This window comes from Pelodiscus sinensis, chromosome 8 (assembly GCF_049634645.1).
Source record: "Pelodiscus sinensis isolate JC-2024 chromosome 8, ASM4963464v1, whole genome shotgun sequence".
Lineage (NCBI taxonomy): Eukaryota > Metazoa > Chordata > Testudines > Trionychidae > Pelodiscus > Pelodiscus sinensis.
The window spans coordinates 4,938,460-4,959,440 of record NC_134718.1 but is presented as its reverse complement, the minus strand read 5'-3'; the positions used below and the strand labels follow the sequence as shown (position 1 = coordinate 4,959,440).

The 20,981-nt window shown below is 49.9% G+C and overlaps 2 protein-coding genes and 1 long non-coding RNA gene across 8 annotated transcripts in view; 2 read left to right on the top strand and 1 right to left on the bottom strand.

Annotated features, from left to right (window-relative positions):
* The window catches only part of WASHC2C (WASH complex subunit 2C), a 38,268-nt gene extending 33,965 nt beyond the window's left edge, over positions 1-4,303 (top strand). For all 3 annotated transcript variants that reach the window (XM_075935694.1, XM_075935693.1, XM_075935692.1), the window contains 3 exons: positions 417-989; positions 2,233-2,407; positions 3,799-4,303. In XM_075935694.1, coding sequence (XP_075791809.1) covers positions 417-989; positions 2,233-2,407; positions 3,799-3,938 — 888 coding nt within the window. In that variant the 3' untranslated portion in view covers positions 3,939-4,303. The remainder of the gene's footprint in view (positions 1-416; positions 990-2,232; positions 2,408-3,798) is intronic.
* A 6,630-nt stretch (positions 4,304-10,933) lies between these two features.
* ZFAND4 (zinc finger AN1-type containing 4) overlaps positions 10,934-20,981 on the top strand; it is a 29,812-nt gene continuing 19,764 nt past the window's right edge. For 2 of the 4 annotated variants that reach the window (XM_075935708.1, XM_075935704.1), the window contains exons 1-4: positions 11,070-11,206; positions 12,273-12,587; positions 20,584-20,659; positions 20,763-20,830. In XM_075935708.1, coding sequence (XP_075791823.1) covers positions 12,404-12,587; positions 20,584-20,659; positions 20,763-20,830 — 328 coding nt within the window. In that variant the 5' untranslated portion in view covers positions 11,070-11,206; positions 12,273-12,403. The other 2 variants (XM_075935707.1, XM_075935705.1) reach the window with 2 other exon arrangements.
* Positions 19,195-20,981, bottom strand: part of LOC142830475 (uncharacterized) — a 33,989-nt gene continuing 32,202 nt past the window's right edge. Inside the window, exon 3 of the long non-coding RNA XR_012905752.1 lies at positions 19,195-19,866. This is a non-coding gene — a long non-coding RNA (uncharacterized LOC142830475). The remainder of the gene's footprint in view (positions 19,867-20,981) is intronic.

Genomic DNA, 20,981 nt, shown 5'->3' with positions numbered 1-20,981 from the left:
TCGTTGCTAGGTTTTGTGAGGGCCAAGACTGTAACAGGGTTCAAAAAGGGAATAGATGGATTTATGGAGGATGGGTCTTTCAAAGGCTATTGGGCAGGGATGGCGTCTCTAGCCTCTGTTTGTCAGAAGCTGGGAGTGGGTGGTGATTCCTGTTCTCTTCATTCCTTCTGGGGCACCTGGCATTGGCCACTGTTAGAAGACAGGACTCTGGGTTAGATGGACCTTTGGTCTGACCGAGAATGGCCATTATGTCCTAAAAGAAAAAACCATAAAGCATTCTGTCACTCCTGCTGCGAGACAGCTGCGGGATTGCGGTCCAAACCAATACAGAGCCTTCATATCAAGACTTCCCTCCGGGGGGGGGACGACTCCCCCAAGAGTAGGCCTAACACAGCTTGATTTCCCTTCTCTCACAGAGCAGGATCAAGGTGACGGGCACACGGAGGCCTCCCAGCAGGACAGCCCGGCGGCTAGCCGCACAGGAGTCCAGCGAGAACGAGGAGCCCCAGCCGACCCTCCCCAAACAGAGCTCCGTGTTCACGGATGCGACGGAGCCAGAGGCCAAGGCAAGCACAGAAGACGGGTTGGGGGTGAAGCTACCATCCCCCGTGCACGGTGGGAGCCGGTTACCTGGAGTGGACAGAAACCGTTCGGGGAGAGGCGCAGGCCACGAGGACAACTTGTTTGGGTCGGACAGTCTCTTTGTGAAAAATTCAGCGTCCAAGCCTGCAGCCCCAGCTAAAACCCCCGAGAGCGTGGCTGGCAGGCCCCCGAAAGGTGGCGAGACAAAGCCTGTCCTGTCCTTTCTGGAGGACCAGGGCCCTGATGAGTTCTTCCAGCCCATCCCGCAGAAGCCGCCCAAGAAAAGCAGCCCCGTCTCTTTGCTGGAGGAGGACGATCTCTTCACCAGTCAGAAAACTGCGAGGAGGAAGGAGCTGAAATCCACCCCCCGGCAAAACCTTGACCCGAAAGCCCAAGATATCTTTGAGGTAATACCTGGCTTTCTGGCCTGTTCCTCCCAGTAAAGGGAAGAAATGTATCACCTGGACTTTGGGTAAAACCATTCTGCCTTCCACATGGAGGGAATGGGGCCTGTGAGGAGGGGTAGGAGCGATATCCTAAGGGTGGACAGCAGGTGTGTTTGGGCAGACCTGGCTCTCTCCCTGGTACTAGGCTGCTTAGTTCCCTCTGTAACCTGACTGGTGCTACATGACAGGAGTAACCGAGCTGCAGGGCAATGCAGCAATAAGGCCCCCATCCTGTCCATTCCCCTTCACCTTGCTTGCCCATGTGCCGCGCCTGGCCTGGGAAGGGTCAGCGATGAATAGATCTCTACCAGTGCCAGGCTGGAGACAGGATCCTAACCCAGTAGACTTGTAAATAAAGGAGAAGACTAAGAGGGGGGATGTGATAGAGATCTATAAGATCATGACTAATGCAGAGACAGTGAATAAGGAATAGTTATTTATTTGTTCCCATAAGATAAGAACTAGGGGTCACCAAATGAAATGAATAGGTAGCAGGTTTAAAACAAACCAAAGGAAGTTTTTCTTCACAAGCCAACTTGTGGAACTCCTTGCCACAGGATGTTGTGAAGATCAGGACTTTACCTGGGTTTAAAAAAGGGCTAGATAGATTCATGGAGGTGAGATCCACAAATGGCCATTATCCAGGATAGGTAGGAATGGTGTCCCTAGCCTCTGTCTGTCTGGAAATGGGCGACAGGGGAGAGATCATATGATGATTTCCTGTTCTGTTCCCTCCATCTGGGGCACCGGGCATTGGCCACTGTGAGCAGAGAGGGCACTGGGCTAGATGGACCTTTGTTCTGACCCAGTCCGGCCGTTCTTATGCAATGGCCAGGAGAGATGTGAGAAGTTAACTGGTAAGCAGCCCTCTTCACAGGTGATCTTACCAGTTGGTTAACCATTAACTGGTGGGGATTGGAGCAGCGCCCCACCTGTCCGGGCAGAGGGTCTGCCACGGAGAGGGGCTGCACCAGTGGTCTAGAGCAGCCGCTGTCCACGGCAGGCCCGGATGCCCAGCAGACAGGGGCTGCTCTGGCCAGGCCTCGCCCCCTTTAACCAATTAAACGGGATTTTCCATCCCTAATGTTACCCAGAGGTAGTTAGAGGATTCCAACTCTCCATTGCTGCATGGAGCGGAACCCGAAGGCTCCTCTACCGACACGTGCCCCCTACTGATGCTGTCCAACTTCTGCTTTGCTCCAAGGACGACATATTTGCGACGGAGGCCGTTAAACCCCTGAACAGGACGAGAGAGCACGCGCTGGAGTCTAACCTGTTTGAGGACAGCATTGACATCTTTGCGGATCTCACCGTAAAGCCAAAGGAGAAGGCGGCCAAGAAAAAGGTGGACCCCAAATCCATCTTTGAGGACGAGATGGGTAAGGGCCTTGTTTGGTTTGCTTTGATTTGAGAAGGCGGTCATCCCATTTCAGGACAGCCCCCCTTCAGCAGTTGCCTTAAGCCCTGCTGAGCTAAATGCCACGCCCCACCTTGCATGGGGAAGGGGTGGCTCTAGGGTCACTCCAGCAGGAACACAAGAAACTAATCGATTCCGTGCTAAGTATTAATGGCCCCTGGCTCGCACGTGAAAGAAACTGGAGTTGCTAAACCTCCATCTCCCCCGTTGTGCCTGTGAACCGTATGTGGCACTAAGTCCACCCTTGTCCTTATCCCGGGCGAGCCGTGCTCGGCTCGACGCTGCTGCCTTTAAGGGCCTGGTTTTCAGAGCGAGATGCGCCAGCGAAGTTGTAGAAGTTCCCGCCAAGTGTGTGTCTGCCTTCCCCCCGGGTTTCCCAGCTCACTTTGAACAATTCTGGCAGCTTTTGCTGAGGGTTTTTTTTAGCAAAAAAAGTCTCTTCATTCTTTGAGCCTGGGTCTTCCCAGACTGTCGGCTCCGGGAACACCGTCGTGGGCAAGGCAGGGGCGGGAGTGTGTGTTTGTAGAGCCCATAAGGACCCAGGGGGATAATTCTGCCAAAGACCAATCTGTTGCCAGGAAGTAGGACTTAATGGTTCTACAGCCCCGGACCAGCGGTGCGTCAAAATCCTCTCCCAGCTGTTTGTGCGGCGCTGGGGGAGGGGTGGAGAAGTTGAGTGACCTCTGTGTATTGCCAGACTCAGCATTTGGGGGAAATAGGGAGTTGGTGCGGAGGGATGCTAGGATGAGGTGGGGAAATAGGCAGGGCAGTGTGAGGAGGTGGGGGGAAATTTGGCATGTGCAGGGCCGCGGCAGCCAGAAAAAGAGACAGTTTTCCCTCAGCTGCAGCTGCCAGGGCGTGACCGCCCTTCCTTTCCCGCCTAGCTGAGGGGCTGCTGTGGTAGGGGGAGATCCCTCTGGTACTAAAATATGAGTTGTGTGCTTCGATTTATGTTTTTATATGGCACGTTTATCCAAAGTGCTTTACGATAGGGAGCTAATGGCGCTAGCGGCATTTGAAAGGGTCACTAAGTGATCTGCCGAGATCCTCCGCAATTTTCAAGTGGTCCACGAAAAAAAGGACTTGAAAACCACTTAGGTGGTGCTTGCCTGGAGCTTGAGACCTCTGTCGGGAATAAATGCCAAGTATTAGGAGGGTTTATTCTTTCTCTGACTCTACCTGGCAAAAAGCTCCCTTCTACGCCCTCACAAGTGTAGTTACACGTCACACGCGGCAGGGAAGCGTTGGTTTATCAGCAGAGTGTCCTTGGCAGTCCCACTGTGCGTGGGGCTCTTCTCTCGCGCCCAGCAGCGCTTTTTCTCCGTTTCAGTTGCTGGTTTTCTCTCTCTCTAGATGATATCTTCTCCGCTCGCAGCCCAGCCAAGGCCTCCACCCCCAAAGGCCGGCCCTCTCTGGCAGCCTCCGAAGCGAAATCGGAGAGCAAGGCATCGAGTACGTTTGATGACCCACTAAATGCCTTGGGAGGCCAGTAGACAGTGGTGGCGTTGCAGAGGGAGAGGGCCCTCTGCATGTGGTTTTTCTTGTCCCGGAATCGTGCTCTTCTGTTGACGGTTTGGGCAGAGAATCGGACGATCATGGACATTCCGATTGAATGGCTTTCCGCTTTACAGGGTTAGTATTTCTTCCCTGACCTCCGTCTAATCATGCTTAACACTGTAAAAAAGACTCTCTCCCTTCGTAACTTTCTGCAGTCCTGCCCAGAGGACATCGCCTGTGCAATACCCATGATAATGTAATCTATTCCACAAAGTGTAAGTTCTTTTATTGAACAGATCTATGGGGGGGAGGGGTAAAATCACTGAGATTGTGAAACAGTAAATGCTGTCTGCTAAATCCAGTCTAGCCGTGCCTGTCTTGCTTTCTGCTTGATTTGCGAGCAGCCTCTTCCTGCAGCACCAAAAATGGAGAAGGCCCATTCCACATCTCTCCACTGAGTCACGATCTGCTGGGCGCATCCTGGAAGCTCATGTTGGTTCCGGGAGCGGCTTGACCTCTGGTCTTTTGCCGATTGGAGCCTCTTGGATTTAACCGATAAATGCTCCAGGAAGAGAGAGTGTCCTGGGAGGACTAGAGGAAGGGCAAACACATTTTTGCCTATGACTTTGCCAGCGGCTATTAGCTGCTGAAAAAATACGGGATTGAGGTAAGTTTCAGACTTGGGCAGGGGAGGCGCCCTGGTGCCGCATGTGCTTTTCACTGTCCCGCTGGCAAATGTGCCCAGATTAGGCCCTGTGCTATGCCTCGAACAAGCAGCTGCTTGAACGTGCACCACTAGAAACGTGGTCCAGCCCCTCCCGATCTCCTATACGTGACGGGACTGGCCATCGCCATGGCGACTGAGTGTGTTCCAGCTCCAGGACTTCCCTTCAACTGTTTCTCCTCCTGGTGCTTGAACCCCAGAACTGAGAACCGGAAGAGTGTCTCCTGGCGCCCTCTGCTGGTGCCTGTGCAGGAAAGGGAGGCGTTAACTCCCTTCTCGATTACCTAACTTCCGAGTGCTGGACTTCACAACCTTTGTGTTCTTTTAATGCGGGGCTTTTGGCTGTTCCCCAGTTGAAAGCCTCCTAGTGGGATAATGCGACTAGAAAGCAGAACCCGGTGCAGTCGATGTGGGTGGGCAGTGTTGTGGTGTATTTCGAAAGAGGGAATATGGGATGTTCCTGCTTGAGCCTTCCTCTCCTACGTGTGTCTGGATCTACTGTGTTCTCTAAGAACCAGGGCCCAGGCATGTAACCATCTAATCCTGGTGACTCAACATCCATCTGCGAGGCAGCCCTGAGTCGGTAACTGAGTCTGCGTCTCGCTGCCCCAGGCTGCATGCCAGAGGGGGGTAAAAATCCACTTCAACCCAGCACGTTTGGGATGACCTCCTTCTGGATGTTGAGAGAGAGAGAGAGCCTGAGTGAACAAGAGTTCAGCTAGATGCGAAGCTGAAAAGACGGGTCACCACTTAGCTCTCCCGCTACCGCGTGAGAATCGATGCTGGATGCGTGTGAATTTTGCGCTCCTTCCCGAACTGGCCATTCCAAGCGGCGTCAGAACGTTTGCCAGCTTGTCCCTGATCTAGTCCCGAAGAGCCCTCGAAATGCGAAATAGCCGCTGCCTCGCATCTCAGGACGGTCACCACTTAGGCCAGACTCCACAGGCGCCCTTGCGCTAGGTTACGTTGACGTCCCTGCATTGGGCCTTTTGAGTGCCAACGAAAGATCAGAATAGACGGGGGAAGAAAAGGGGTTCTGGGCGGGTGGGGTGATCAGCAAGGAAATAATTAGCAGTGTTCATGTTAAGTGTTGAGGCTTAATGGCCAGCATCCCGTGAAAATTGCAAGAGCTCAAGGCAGATGCATGTCGTCGTGGCTTAGAGGCGGCTTCATACTTGGGCAGGACACTTGTCTAAAGAACAGCGCGTGGGCCATTTGGCGTCTGAGCGCTTGCGGCAGCCTGCAGCTACGGGCTTCGCCTGCCATGGTCCTTTGGGAAGTGAGGGAATGGCCTTTTGCTGTGTGCTGCTGGCGCCTCATTGCTCTTCAGCCCTTCATGTGGAGTTGACGCACAGCATCACCACATGGCCATGTTGCTACCAACACCCAGGATAATAGAATCTCAGGGAGCGTTGCAGTCAACCAGAGAGAGTAGGAACTTGACCATTGGCTTCCCCCCACCCCCGCTATCAAAAAGAGGCAGCACAAGGGGATGGAGCTAGCTTAAAAGCCTGTTCCCCCCAACACTGTCTCCATGGGGGGTTGGGGGGGAGCGGCGCGAGCGGGGATTGAAACAGTCTCGCATTTCCAAGGGAGGGGAGCAGAGGACTAGCAAGCGCCCCCCTTTATTGAGTAGTCGATGGAAATTCCAACTACTCGATTAGCTGATGAATCGAAATGTAACGTCCCTGCTGCGCGCTAGTGTGTGCTAGCAAAGCGAGGTGTGTGGAAGGTTTCCTTTGTGAGCAGGCCGAGTGTCAAAGCCTGTCTCCAGCCCGGTAGTGAAAACCTGCCTTTGTTCTCTGCTTTCTGAGCTGCATCAGTGTCAGAATCAAAATACTTCTCGTTCCGCCTTCGCTGTCCGCGTAGGAAGGAGGGCTCCGAGCAAGTCGCTCCACAGCCATGCCTGTGAGGGTGAGCCTTGTGACGGAGGCTCAGCCCCCCGTGGCCTGTAACTTGTGCGGTGGTCTCGGGAATTGGGGCTCCTGGCTTTCTGCCCTCCCAGCCCTTGAACGTGCTTGATTGACAGGGCCGCTCAGAACGTGTCTAGAGGACAGAAGCCAGCAACGGCGGGGGGAGCGGCAACGCAAATGTGAAGCGTTGTGCTTGTTACCGTGACGACAGCGCCATTGACACGAAGGGGAATAATAGAGACAGTTTGAAATGTGCGGGGGGGAGGACGTGGGCGTCCTCGTGGAGCTGGTTTTCAACCGGAGCTAGCGGGGCCGCCCTGATACCTGTGCGGTGTCATGGCAGGACGTGTCCTCAGAAGGGTTCATGCATAAGCCTCATAGGGCTGAAGATGTGACTGGCTGGAGTTTCACCTTCATTCCCTTCCCTTGTATTAAAGGCTTTAAAGGCTGATAACCGTTCTCAGAGTGGTTATTAATGGTTCTCAATCCTGCTGGAAAGGCATAACAAGTGGGATTCCGCAGGGGTCTGTTTTGGGACTGGCTCTGTTCAATATCTTCATCAACGATTTAGAGAGTGGCATAGAAAGTACGCTTATTAAGTTTGCAGATTATACCAAGCTGAGAGGGGTTGCGACTAATCTGGAGGACAGGGTCATAATTCAAAATGACCAGGACAAATAGGAGAAATGGTCGGAGGTAAACAGGATAAGACAAATGCAAAGTGCTCCACTTAGGAAGGAGTAATCAGTTTCACACATACAGAATGGGAAGCGACTGTCTAGGAAGGAGTACAGCAGAAAGGGATCTAGGGGTTGTAGTGGACCACGAGTTAAATACGAGTCAGCAGTGTGATGCTGTTGCAAAAAGCAAACATGATTCTGGGATGTATTAACAGGTGTGTTGTGAGCAAGACACGAGGAGTCATTCTTCCGCTCTACTCTGCGCTGGTTAGGCCTCCGTTGGAGTATTGTGTCCAGTTCTGGGCAGCACATTACAAGAAAGATGTCGAGAAATTGGAGAGGGTCCAGAGAAGGGCAACAAGAATGATGAAAGGTCTAGAGAACGTGACCTATGAAGGAAGACTGAAAGAATTGGGTTTGTTTAGTTTAGAAAAGAGAAGATTGAGGGGGGACATGATAGCGGTTTTCAGGTATCTAAAAGGGTGTCCTAAAGAGAAGGGAGAAAACTTGTTCATCTTGGCCTCTGAGGACAGGACAAGAAGCAATGGGCTTAAACTGCAGCAAGGGAGGTTTAGGTTGGACATTAGGAAAAAGTTCCTCCTAACTGTCAGGGTGGTCAAACACTGGAATAAATTGCCCAGGGAGGTTGTGGAATCCCCATCTCTGGAGATATTTAGAGTAGGTTAGATAAATGTCTATCAGGGATGATCTAGACAGTATTTGGTCCTGCCATGAGAGCAGGAGACTGGACTCGATGACCTCTCGAGGTCCCTTCCAGTCCTAATATTCTATGAAAGGGACTTCAGGAAAACCACAACAATCTCCTCCCCCCCCCATCCATTCCTAATCTTTTGGTGTTGCTGAGAGAGTGTTTAAATAGTTCAGTAGAGTCCCGTTGTGCTAGGTAGCATCCATGCACTGACCAAAACATCTCTGCCCTGAAGCGTTTATTCTTCAACTGCAAGTGAAAATTTGGTAGCTCTAGAGCTGAAAGGTCTCCCCTGCTCTATGGGGCAGTTCCCACCCCGCTCCCTCCCCAACCTGCCTTGCCCCTGGAGAGCCTACCTCTGCGGGTTTGTTGGGGTGAAGATGCGTGGTGCCGTGTTAACTCTAGTTACTATGGGAGTAAAAGCTCATGCGGCCGCTCCAGATTTTTATGTCTGCTCTGGTTTGCCCGCTGGCTCCGCCTACGTCGGGTGGGCAATAATTTTTCCCCGGGGACTACTTCAAAAATTGGTCAGGGGGTGGGGGAGCCCCTTTGCTCCCCTTCCCACTAAGCACCCATTTCCTGGAAGAGGCTTGGCAAGCTCCCTCACCCTCAGGCCAATCAGGGGAGTGCCTGAAGCCGCCTCCCACCCTGCGAGGAGCTCGGGGCACTGAAGTGTTGCAGACCACTTGCAGGGCAGGGCAAAGGAAGCTTCATGCAGCGCTCTCCCCCCCCCCCCCCCCCCCAGGCCTTTATTGGTTTGGGGGCAGGGAAGCAGCAGAGCCTCTGTGGGCTGGATCTACCTGCTGGGCGAGCTTCATCCGGCCCTCGCTACCTGCTGGGCGAGCTTCATCTGGCCCTCGGAGGCCCTTTTGCCCACCTTGGCCTAGGTTAACCCCCGAATTTTAACCTTGCACTTGTAAGAACTTTAACTTGTAATCCGTTAACTGCTGCTCATACAGGTCTACTCACTCTGGAAAGGGTAGACTCCAGGGTCTGTGGCATATTTAAATCCCCATTGTGCAGTATTCCAAATGGGGTGTTCGAGAGTATTTATTGTCTGTGCCGGTGTGAAATAGTGTACAGTCCAGGCTGAGTATATTAACTGGGTGTGAAGCCAAAATGCTGCAGTGATTCTCACTTTTGTGAATAATTTAAAAGCCAAACTAATCACTGTCTAAAGTGAAGCAGTTAACTTATTAACAGGTGCTAACTATTTCTGCCTTGTTCTTTTTGATGAAACTGTGTTGCCAAGAAACCAGTCTTGTTTCTGGGTTCTCCCGGGTGCAGTGAGCTGTTCCATGTCTTACTGAAAACAGACTTGGTTTGGCAGGTTCAGGGCGCTATACCAGGGGCCTTGAAAGTAGAGCTGCCCTTGTACACATTTATTTTGCGGCTATTAATTTCCAGTTTCAAAATGTCTGGTGTTGATGCTGTAAGCTAGAGCCGCAGTTCTCTGCACAGTTTGAGTTTGAGACTTGTGGGTGAATATTTTGTAAAATATTACACACAGTTTGCAGTTTGGTATATTGATACAGTCATTTGTGTAAAATATCAGCGCACAGCAGGTCTGTCACACTTTGGGGATGCAATTCTCTTGCTTATGCTAGTTTTATGCTCCTGGGCGGGTGAGCAGCCATGATTCCTACAAGAGGACCATGTTGCTTGTGGATTTTTCATTCTTTCTACATCCATAAGAGCCACATGTGTGGGTATTTGTCTGCTTCTCACAACAGTGGGTGTCTAAATAAGGATAACTCCCTCTGTTCTGAGAGAAATGGAGATAAGACAAATCCCTGTTGTGGATGTAGAGACTCTGCTTCACACAAACCCAGACTCCGGCTCCTTCTCCTGTTTTCTCTTAATTCCCTATATAGCCAGCATATCAGGGGTAAGGACACTTTATCTCTTTTGTCTCCAAATTCCTTTCTTCCTCAATCGCACCTCGGACTGTTGTTGCAGTCATTTTTTTAGCAGTTGGGCGCTCTTTTTTTTTTTTTTTTTTTTTAAGCTGTGACCTGTGATTGTGAGGCACATTTCAAAAATCCCCTAAAAAGGGGGTCAGGACTTGCTAACCATCAAGGTTTTGTCAATTTCACATTGGGTAAAGAAACTCACTGGTCACAGGAAAATGTTGGCTTTTCGCCACTAAAGAGTTGAAGTGGGATTATTACCCTGCCCCTTAGCCCTGCTTTTCACACTTTCTATAGTGCCCCCTCTTTTTTACCCATCAGCTACCGAACGATGACTGGTTTCACTGGCGGTTTGTGCTGGTCTTATGAATGGATACTTCCATACAGAAGTGTAGTTTGACTTAAGCTGATATCTCTTATTTCTGGGTGCCACTGACTTTGATCCTCATTAGTAAAATCCTGCCCGGGGAGGTGGGAGTGTTGGTTTTGTGCTCTGCCTGTACTGGGGTGGGGGGCTCAGGCCATAGTGCAAGTGGGGGGAGAGTAGATTTGACAGGGGAAGGGGGAGTGCCCATCTCTACTCATTTTCTTTGTAACTACTTTCTGGGAGCTTTGTGTAAGCTCCAGGCTGGGGGGGGGGTGATCTTGAATTAGACTAGAACCCCCCCCCCCCCGCCCCATGGTCACTAGTGCACGGCTGTGCGGGCATGGAGCTGCTCTGAGGAGCCCTGAACCCATGTGGCTCCTGTCCTGCTCTTGCTGTTGGTGGGGGCTGGTCCCTGCTGCCCCATGGCTCAGGGCCTGGCAGCTGGCCAGGAGCTGGGCCTGGCCCTGCAGAAGTGGCTGCAGTGGGGGGGAAGGGGTGAGGCTGCTTGTCACCATCATTCAACCAGCCTGGCCCCAATGAAACTACATTTCCCATCAGCCCTGGGACGGCCAGGCTCGAAGGGCGTCACGTGACGGCTGCGAGCGGAGGAGAGGCTGCATCCGGGTCCTCCCTCCCCCCCCGCCCCCTAACGACCACAACAAGCTGCAGCGAGGAAGCGCTAAGGCCTGGCGGACACCCGCCCCTGCTGGTTAGAGAAGCGCCGCCCCCCGCGGCGAGCCCATTGGGCAGCGCGGGCCCGGCCGGCCGCCTGATTGGCCGGCGGCGCGTGCGGAGGGCGGGGATGTCACAAAGGCTAGGTAGGCGCGGGGCGGCTGAGGGGCGCAGGCGGAGGGGGCGGCTCCCCCTCCCGGTCGGTCCCCTTCTCCCGGCGGCTCCTCCCCCATGCGGCGCCCGGCCCGGCGGGATCCCGTGAGGCGCGGTGGGCGGGGCCCGGCGGCAGGTGAGACCCGCCCCCCCCCCGCGCGGGAGGGGCGGGGCCGGGCCCGGGGGCGCCCGCAGCCTCCTTTGTTCGCGGCCCGCGCGCGGGGCCCCGCCCCCCGGCCCCGGGCCACGGGGATGGGCGCGTCCTCCCGGCGCCCCGTGCGCGCCCGTTCGTGTAGGGGGGCAGCCTGTGGCCCCGCCTCGCGCGTGGGGTGTGTGCTGGGGTGTGGCCCGCCGCCTTGTGTGTTGTGTTGTGTTGTGTGTACGGCCTGTGGCACGCTGCCCTTGTGCGTTGTGTTGTGTTGTGTTGTGTTGTGTGTACGGCCTGTGGCCCGCCGCCTTGTGCGTTGTGTTGTGTTGTGTGTACGGCCTGTGGCACGCCGCCTTGTGCGTTGTGTTGTGTTGTGTTGTGTTGTGTGTACGGCCTGTGGCACGCTGCCCTTGTGCGTTGGGTTGTGTTGTGTTGTGTTGTGTGTACGGCCTGTGGCCCGCCGCCTTGTGCGTTGTGTTGTGTTGTGTTGTGTGTACGGCCTGTGGCACGCCGCCTTGTGCGTTGGGTTGTGTTGTGTTGTGTTGTGTGTACGGCCTGTGGCCCGCCGCCTTGTGTGGTGTTGTGTTGTGTTGTGTGTGCGGCCTGTGGCACGCTGCCCTTGTGCGTTGTGTTATGTGTACGGCCTGTGGCACGCTGCCCTTGTGCGTTGTGTTGTGTGTACGGCCTGTGGCACGCTGCCCTTGTGCGTTGGGTTGTGTTGTGTGTACGGCCTGTGGCACGCTGCCCTTGTGCGTTGGGTTGTGTTGTGTTGTGTGTGCGGCCTGTGGCACGCTGCCCTTGTGCGTTGGGTTGTGTTGTGTTGTGTGTGCGGCCTGTGGCACGCTGCCCTTGTGCGTTGGGTTGTGTTGTGTTGTGTGTGCGGCCTGTGACACGCTGCCCTTGTGCGTTGTGTTGTGGGTGCAGCCTGTGACACGCTGCCCTTGTGTGTTGCATTGCATTGAGTGCGGCCTGTGACATGCTGCCCTTGTATGTTGCATTGTGTTGTGAGTGCAGCTTGTGACACCTTACCCTTGTATGTTGCATTGTGTTTTAGGTGCAGCCTGTGAAACATGAACAGCCCGATGCGCTACCAGCTGGCAAAGCGGACTCGGCTACAGCTGGGACCTGGGAGCCTACGACGTTTCCCAAAGACCCTTTCCGCCAGCAATTGGTAAATCCCTGGGGATGGCCAACAAGAAGGAACCTCCTTTCTTCAACGATGACAACGTGGGGCAGCTTCACTACAAACTCCCTTTCTATGAAACGATGGAGCTCTTCATCGAAACGCTGACGGGAACCTGCTTCGAGCTGCGAGTGTCTCCCTTTGAAACTGTGATTTCGGTGAAAGCGAAAATTCAAAGATTGGAAGGTACCGGTCTCTTATACAATCAGCACAGTGTCAAGCACTGTAAAGCAAAAGTCAGTTTGCAGACGATGCTTGCGCAGAATTGTGCTGAAGATCAAGCTAGACGATTAATTTAATGGCGGATGCTGTCCATAACTTAGTTTGTAGCTAATGATTTAGTAACAGTTGGCTTATTTTGCTTCTCTTTGTACATCCTGACGAGGTATTATAAGGACACAGTTTATCAGAAAACAACATTTAACAGTCTCCTTTTTTGGAAATAGTGTTGGAGAGCTAGTTCAGAGGATTTTCTTAGATACAACCTTTTGGCTCACAGAGTTTTAAATCATTGGAGTTTTAATGTTAAGTTTGAATCTGCTGATTTGTCTTATCTGTAGTTGGCTGGGTGTTTATAGTGTGTTTCTTAAAGACCTTGTATGCTCGTCTTAGTCTCCAGTATGTCAAAGCTTTATTCAGTGGATGGGGACCTGCTGATACAGGTGGGGAGTAGGGATGTTAAATATCTGTTGATTGAATAGTCAAGAAACCTTATGAATTCTTATCAGTTACTTGGCTATTCTGTAATCCCCGGGGTTGGGGCCGGCAGCCAGTGCGCGCCAGCCCCACTCCTGAGGAGCCCCCCTGCGCTGCTGTTGCCTCTGTATCAGAGGCAGCCACACAAGGTGCTAGGCGGGAGAAGGTCCGTGAGGGGAGCCAGTTTAAAACCAGCTCCACTCGTGGACTGGCTGCCCTGTCGCCCTGTGCTGCTGCCTCTGATATAGGCAGCAAGCAGTCCCTGTCCAGGGACCGGGGGGAGAGGGTCTGAGCTCCTGGATCCGGCGTGAGCTGGAACTGAGCCAGGCTGCCTGCTTGCCCAGCTCCTAATATGCTTTCAATGCAGAGCTGCAGTGGGGTAGGTTCCAGACCCAGTGCAAGCCAGGACTGAGCTGGACTTCTGGCCAACCTGCTAAAAAAATGTCTGGCAAGGGTGTAGGGAGGGAAATGTGTGGAGACTGTAGCATTAACCAATAAGCTTTTGCTTATCAGTTGATTGACTGCACTATTACATCCCGAGGGGGGAGCCTTTATTTTACCACTGACCCACAGAAAAAACAGCTGGGGGGGCCATATCCAAGCAAAGCAAAACAAAAAAATACCCTCACTCAACTCACCTGTAATCAGGGCTAGAATCACTCTCCTAGGGCCCCAGAACTGTTAGATTTTGTGGGACCCCTTAGGCTCTTGGGTGGGGCCAAAAATGAGAGGTTCAGAGGGTAGGAGGGAGCTGGGAGGTTGTGGCTGGGAGGGGGTGAGGAGGGTGCAAACTCTGAGGTAGGGTTGGTAAAGAGGCTTTTGGGGTGGAGGAGGGGGCTCCAGGGTGGAGCCAGTGGCTTTGGAGTACAGGAGGGGTCTACGCACAGGAGGTTGGGGAGAGGGAGCAGGGTGTGGGAGGGGCCTTAGGGCTGGGGTAGGGTATTGTGGTGCAAGACACTTTCCTGGGCCAGCTCTCATTTGGTATGTGTCTGGGGGAAGCAGATGACTCAGCATGGGTTGCATTCTCCTCTGCTCGTGTTCCAGCCCTGCATAGGCGGGTAGCACAAAGGCTCGGGGCTCCTGACCCATGCCACAGACTTGCCATGGGTTGGATCAAATTAAGCAGGTGGCCAAGATCTCACCTAGCTGGAGGTTCCCCAGCTCTGCTCTAAAGCATCATGTAAAGTAGGGCTTAGCTCTAAGGCTTAACTCTACTGCCATGAAAACTTGCACTGGTGTGACTAGATCAGTGGGTTTGCAACAGCGTAACTCAATGGTGGACAACCTGTGGGTTGCACGTGGTAGTCTGCCAGACAGGATGTTTACTTTGTGTCCACAGGTACAGCTGCCCGCCACTCCCACTGGCCACAGTTCACTGTTCCTGGCCAATGGGAGCGGCGAGAAAAAGCATTTGGCGAGTTGTGGCAGCCTGAAGATCTCTGTGGCCAGCGTTGCTTCCGGCAGCCCCGTTGGCTGGGAACAGTTAACCACGGTCAATGGGAGCTAAAGGCAGCTTATCGGATGTCCTGTCAGCAGTTTATCTTGACGAACTACGTGAGATCGGTGGCTGCAGAAAACGATTTTCTGCATCCATTTCAAAGACAGTTGTTCTTCTATAAATCCCTTTTTTTTTCACCAGTTTAGCATGCCTGCATTAAGAGTTTTTGCAACTACACTGCTGTAGCTGTAGCCATACAGATGTGAATTTCCTTCATGTAGATAAGGCCTTAATTAGCTTCACAAGATATTCACTTATGGAGAAGTGGTGTTATGGGTTGAATGATGGGGGAGGAGGTTTTGTTCCCCCCTCCCCTCATGGCCAAGTAAATAAGTGTTTGGCAGAATATAGCCAAATTAAGTGAGTTAAAGGAGTAAAACAGGGTCTGTGCACAGGCCCCTCGACCTTTGGCTCCTTTTGTGGTCACAAATCCGCTGGAGAGCCTTCTTTTGATGCAGTCACCTGTGCCCTTTATTGTCCATGTCAATTCACTTCCCATCACTATGTACAGAGCTTCAGGGACTGCTAGCTTCTCCAGCTAGCTGGAGAGCACAGCTTTCCACTCCCTGGCTCCTCCTTTTTCCCCCTTCCTTCCTTCCTGCTAGCCTTATATAGCCCTGTCACTAGTGAGGCCAGCAGCTTTTCCCCATTTACCCCTCAGGTGTGGGCTTCCTCAGTCAGCCCCAATACTCTATCTTGCTTGCATCAGGTTGCTTAATGTACAGGAGCAGGAGAGCTGCTGTTAAGAGGAGGAAAGGGGGAGATAAAAAGAAGGAAATAGCATATTAAGGTAAGCAGAGCAGGTGGTGCTCAGGGAGGAAGAAGGGGAAGGAGAATAGAAATCTGTAGAAGTCCTTGAAGGTGATGAGGAAGAAGAGCTTGAATTTCTTGCAGGGAAAAAAAAGTGGAGGCCAGTGAATACGCATATATTGCACTAGGCATGTGTAACGTGTGAGAAGATATCACATGAGAATTTGATTATCATTAAAGTTTCCACTTCAGCTAGGGATGTTAACCCTTATTGGGTTGGTGCTTACCGGTAACCCATTAATTGGTGGTCCGGCCAACTGGAGCAGTTATTTTTTAACCAGCTATTTTTAACTAGTTATTTTTCACCATGATTTTACATCTGTAGTTATAGCTACAAATAATACCACTTACTAGAACTTGATGATTTATGTATTGCACTTCTCAGAGCAGGAAAGTGGTAAACTGCTTGGCATTCCTGAATAATGGACCTGATTGTATAGGCTTTAAAATGACTGATAAATACACCCCACAAAAATGTGTAAGACACAGGAGTCCACCAGCGCTCGTTTCTGAAAATCGTGTGTATGACTTAGGATGGGGCTAAAAGATCCCAACATGTTGTGTAGCGGGCAGGGAGGGAGGCAATTCTTTCCTGACTTGTTGTAGCTTGTACATATAACTAGAATGCTGTGATGAAATAGCCCATTTACCATTGCGGTGGAACATCCCATTGTGAATGCTATTGCTTTTGCAATTAAATTACAGGCAAGTTATTACTCCCTATAATTGTATATGATCTCTGGGGGGGAATACAGAATCGTGTTAACAATTCCCTTGCAAGGTCCTCACTCATGGGTCAACTATAACAAATGCCGTTAGCAGAACTAAAATCTATCAAAGAAAACTGATCTTTTGTCTGTTGTTGTATTATCAAGAGAGACGGGTGCATGTAACGAGGCCTGAAATCAGACAGACGGGGACTAAGTAAATATGACTAGGGCTCGATAAATAATGCAATCTACTCACCCGTGGCGAGATTACAACCCGGAAGAGTCGGGTTCGGGTGATCTGTGCATGCGCTGATTGCCGGACAGCCCGGCTGGCGAGCAGGGCTCGCCGCAGTTCGGCGAGCCCTGAATATGACTTTCAGATACTGCCATCACCATTTTCCTACTCCCTGTTTCATAATCTGACCTTCTTGGGCAGGTTTAGGGACATGGAAATAGTTGATGTCTGCTTTAAGAAAGCGGGATATTGCACCAAGAATAGCCCCAACACCAGTCTGCTGACTTTACCAGGCTTGAAGAGCACAGGTAAACCTTGATAACAGGTAAACGCCCACAGCTTCTCTAGCCCATCTAAATCCTTAGTGAAACTGCTTGAAGCTCAAACAGGGTTGATGTGGTGGCCATGCTTTTCAGCCACACATCTGTTCCGACACAAGCTTTCTGTCCCATGTTGCAGATCACATGCAAAGATTCAAACTTGTCCCAGCAAAACATACTTAATTATCTTCAAGGCAGTAGCAGCCTCAATTCTTCCTTCACCCAGGATCGTTCCATTGAATGTGTCTTTGGAGATGTGTTTGATAGCAATGGCATAAAAATGTAAATGTTGTCAGTCAGTCTTCCTCAAAATAGGACTACCATCAGCAGTAGCCTGCACTGTGTCAGTTTCACGTCCTTCAGGAATCCTGTCTTAAGGTAGCATGGTATGGTGTCTAAGAAACAGTATATTGATTGATCCTAGACTGGACAATATAACATTTTGTAGCTGTAGATCAAAACTAACACGAGCAGTGGATTTAGACTGCAATACAATGAAATTATAAATATGAATTCCTGTATTAAAATCGCATACTCTGGAATGACTGTTATCTCTTCTGTTGCTGTTGGACTGAAAGTGATCCCTATCCAAGTTTCTCTAGTGAACCTTTTACACTTGTGAAGTCACCTCTCATCTCATAGTCATCTTTCCTTAAAGCAAAATACAGAATAATTCTTTTTCTGCCTCGGTTTGATTCTCTTTTTTGATTCTACCTTTTTATAAATATTGGTTTAGAAAATCATGTTTCCTCGCGTTCTCTTCATATTCTGTATCACAAGTGCATTGCATGTAAATTGCATCAGTCTTGTTCCTTACTACTTGGAGTCATAATCAACTGGTAGTTACTTTTACAGCAACCTATTGTGGTTAGGGATTTGAAGGTTTAACTGGTAAGCCTTGCCCTTTCATGGGTAGTAAGGCTTGCTGGTTAAGGTTATCCAGTAAGGGCTGGAGCAGCTTCTTGCCTGCTGCAAGCAGTGTGCAGTTCCAGCCCTGCGGGGGTGCTTGTCACGAACAGGAGCTGCTCCGGCAGGGCTGAAGCAGCTCCTGCTTGTGCGGCGCCCTGGTCCATCACAGGCAGGGACTGCTGCAGCATCCAGTCCAGGGCTATTCTGGCCAGGATGGATCCCCTACCTGCTGGAGCAACCCCCCTCCCCCCCCCCACACGCACTTACCCCTCATTTAATTGGTTAACCAGTTAAACAACATGTTTAACTGGTTAGCCAATTAACCAGGATTTTACATCTCTAATTGTGATGTCACCAAATTGAGTTGAAAAGCAAGCACTGGGAGTGGACTGAACTTTGCAGCTTACTCTGGCTTCTTGCAGAAGCAAGTTCTGCCACTACAAATAATGTCACTGTCCACACTGGGGTGTATATTAGCTGTAGAAAGTAGTTCTGACCTTGTCTGAGTTCTTGCTCTAAGATGCTTTAAACTAGTTTGCATTTTTTGGAAACCTTCCCCAGTGTAGACAGGGTCTCCTAGACCAAGCAAAGATTGCTTTGCCAGCTCAACATCTGTAGCCAGGGACAGTAAATGTGAAAAAATCAGTGTACCCTTCTTCCAGCATGTAGTCACACCTGGAAGGTGGTTTGAAAAGACAGATTTGAAAGATTGCATAGATTTTGACCTGTAGAGGAATATTTGGGGTGATAAAATGCAAGGTGAAATAATAAATGGGAGCAGGCTGTTCAGCTTCAGCACCACATATTGTGGGGTAAAAGATGTTTCTGGTATGTTAAAGCAGGTACCCCAAGGAAGCCAGGAAGATGTAGCAAGATGGAATGGGATTGACCTTCAAGGCCTGTGCCTGACAGGCTGGCACCAAAATGGCACCTGGTTTTGAGGGCAGAGAGGCAGGGAGAGGACATGGGTTGGCTCATGCAAAGCAGGTTGTCACTTAAGAGTGGCAGTAGGTGTACGGAGAGCGGCAAGACCCGAATTAGCTATCATCCCCTCCCTTGAGCTCCATCTGGCCAGCTGACTTGATGGAGCGTTTAGTAACATGGCTGAACTATTATTTGCTCATACGGATTAGAATTGCCCAGTGGCAGGACTACGTGCTTCATCGGAAGAAGCAGTTCTGAGTAAACCTTGTGATCATTGCCAGTTTTGTTCTGAATCTGTATGCAGATTTGCCTACACGTAGAATATAAACCACAATCCTGCAAAAGGCACCGAATGCAGCTTTCCTTGCATATGAACCTGCAGGAACGGATAGTACTTTATTTGCATTTTAAATGTAGGATTATGGGAAACCACATAAAAATGAGTGTGCCTATGCTTCCCTTATTGCAGACAGTAAAATATTTTTACTCCGCATCCTCCACTGAAAGGGTTTTGTTACCTTTAGAAGAATGAAAATCATGTTTGCCTCTATAGGATTAAAGTTGAATCATTTGTTGCAAAAGAACATTTTGTAACAAATGCTCTATCATTTTATGAAAGTAATTAGAAATCACCCCTTGAAGGCAAATGAAACCATGACAAATTCACACAATAAAGACTGTAACCAGGCCGTTAAGTTAAAAATCATTTTATTGTAGCACGCTGCCTTTTGCCAACTTCTTTTTGTGTTTGCTTTTGCTCATGTTGCAGTCTTGAAATATCACCACTTATTAAATAGCCAGCTGAAGAAAAGACATTTGCTTCTCTAGCATGTCACCATGTCTCTCTCATGTGACTTTGACAGATTACATACAGGCATTGCTGCATTGCACTAATGTCATTTCATGCCTTTTCTTTTGGCTGAAGTAAAAATATGTTGGAACCTTCTAATGTTGATAAAAGCGGCCTCTCCCATAACCTGGTGGGGACAGTTCCTGTAATTCACAATTTATTTTAAAAAACATTGATGTTGGCTGCAAAATGTGAGCTCTGCTTCAGAACTGTGCAAATAGACCCTGTAGCAGCAAACAAACCAACTGGCTCTTTTCTCCCTTCTCATGTGCTGTTGTCTTCTCAACTCTAGTTTTATGGGAGTTGACTGCAGTGCTATTATTGAGAGCTCAAATGTATTCTCATATGTGCATCAAACACAATTGTTTAACTTCTAATTGAAGGCCAAAGTCTTTCTTCCAATACACCTGTGCAGCCTCAGTGTGCAAGAGTGTAAATCTGTGATCCAAATTCTGCCATCACAGTCAGTCAGCTTGATTTTCAGGTTGCAGGATGAGTTTACAGGGATGGCAGCTAGAAAAAAAAAATCTTGTTAATATCCAGAGTCATTGAGAAGAATGTAGAACCCTTACTTTCATTTTGTCACTTTTTTAGTGCTCATGAAAGTGATGTCTGCATCACCCTATTTTACTAATTATTTGAGTCTTACTGAACGGAGTATTCTTGATCTGTCATAACTGTTCCAAATGGCTCTGCTGTATCATATTTTAGAACTTATATTTTTCAAAATCCTAGGCATATTTTAAAGGCATTTGATAAAGTCGATAAACATTTTCCCTGCTCTAAAACAATATGTAATAAAATAGCGTGCATACACACAGGCAAGACCCCTTTAAAAACAAAGTTCTGAAAGTTGTATCTTGCTGCAGTTGACCATAAACATTCCCCAGTGTCCCATAAAAGAAGCTCTGTGGAGGTGGTGAGTTTGGGGTCCTACAGAAACTGAGTTGAAGTGTAGAGTTTGGGAAGCCCTAGAATATTTGATCAGCTTAAGCTATTCTAGCATGGCTGTGCCTACCTGGGTTGCAATATAGCTCAGCTTGCGGCGCAGACAAAACCTGACTGAGTGGTTGCCCTTTAGTCTACATTATAGCATTTGCAGTGTGTTTAAATGCACACCTACTGTCTAGCAAGTGGTGTGGCTAGAAAACAACCATTTTTAGTCTCTCTGACGAAGAATCTACAATGACGTTCTACCAATTGACTGATTTTAATGTTGTCTTTTCAAAGGTATTCCTGTCTCTCAGCAGCACTTAATTTGGAATAATGTAGAGCTGGAAGATGACTATTGCTTGAATGATTACAAGTGAGTATAAGACAAAACTAAAACAAACACTTTCAAACATAGCTTTTGCTATTAGAAACTGAGAGGACAGTAAAACTTCATCTATTTTGTTGACTATTTGCAGCATTTCGGAAGGTTGCACTTTGAAGCTGGTACTGGCTATGCGAGGTGGGCCTATTAACACTAGAAGAGGTAGGTACAAGTTTAAGTCTGTGTCGGTTTTGTGTGAAGAATCAAGACAATCTAATAATGACTCTTACTCCAATGCTCCTAACTGTAGACCATTTTATTTTAGCTAAGCTTTTCGGCCAAATGGACTAATTGTAAAGGAATTGGAAGATTT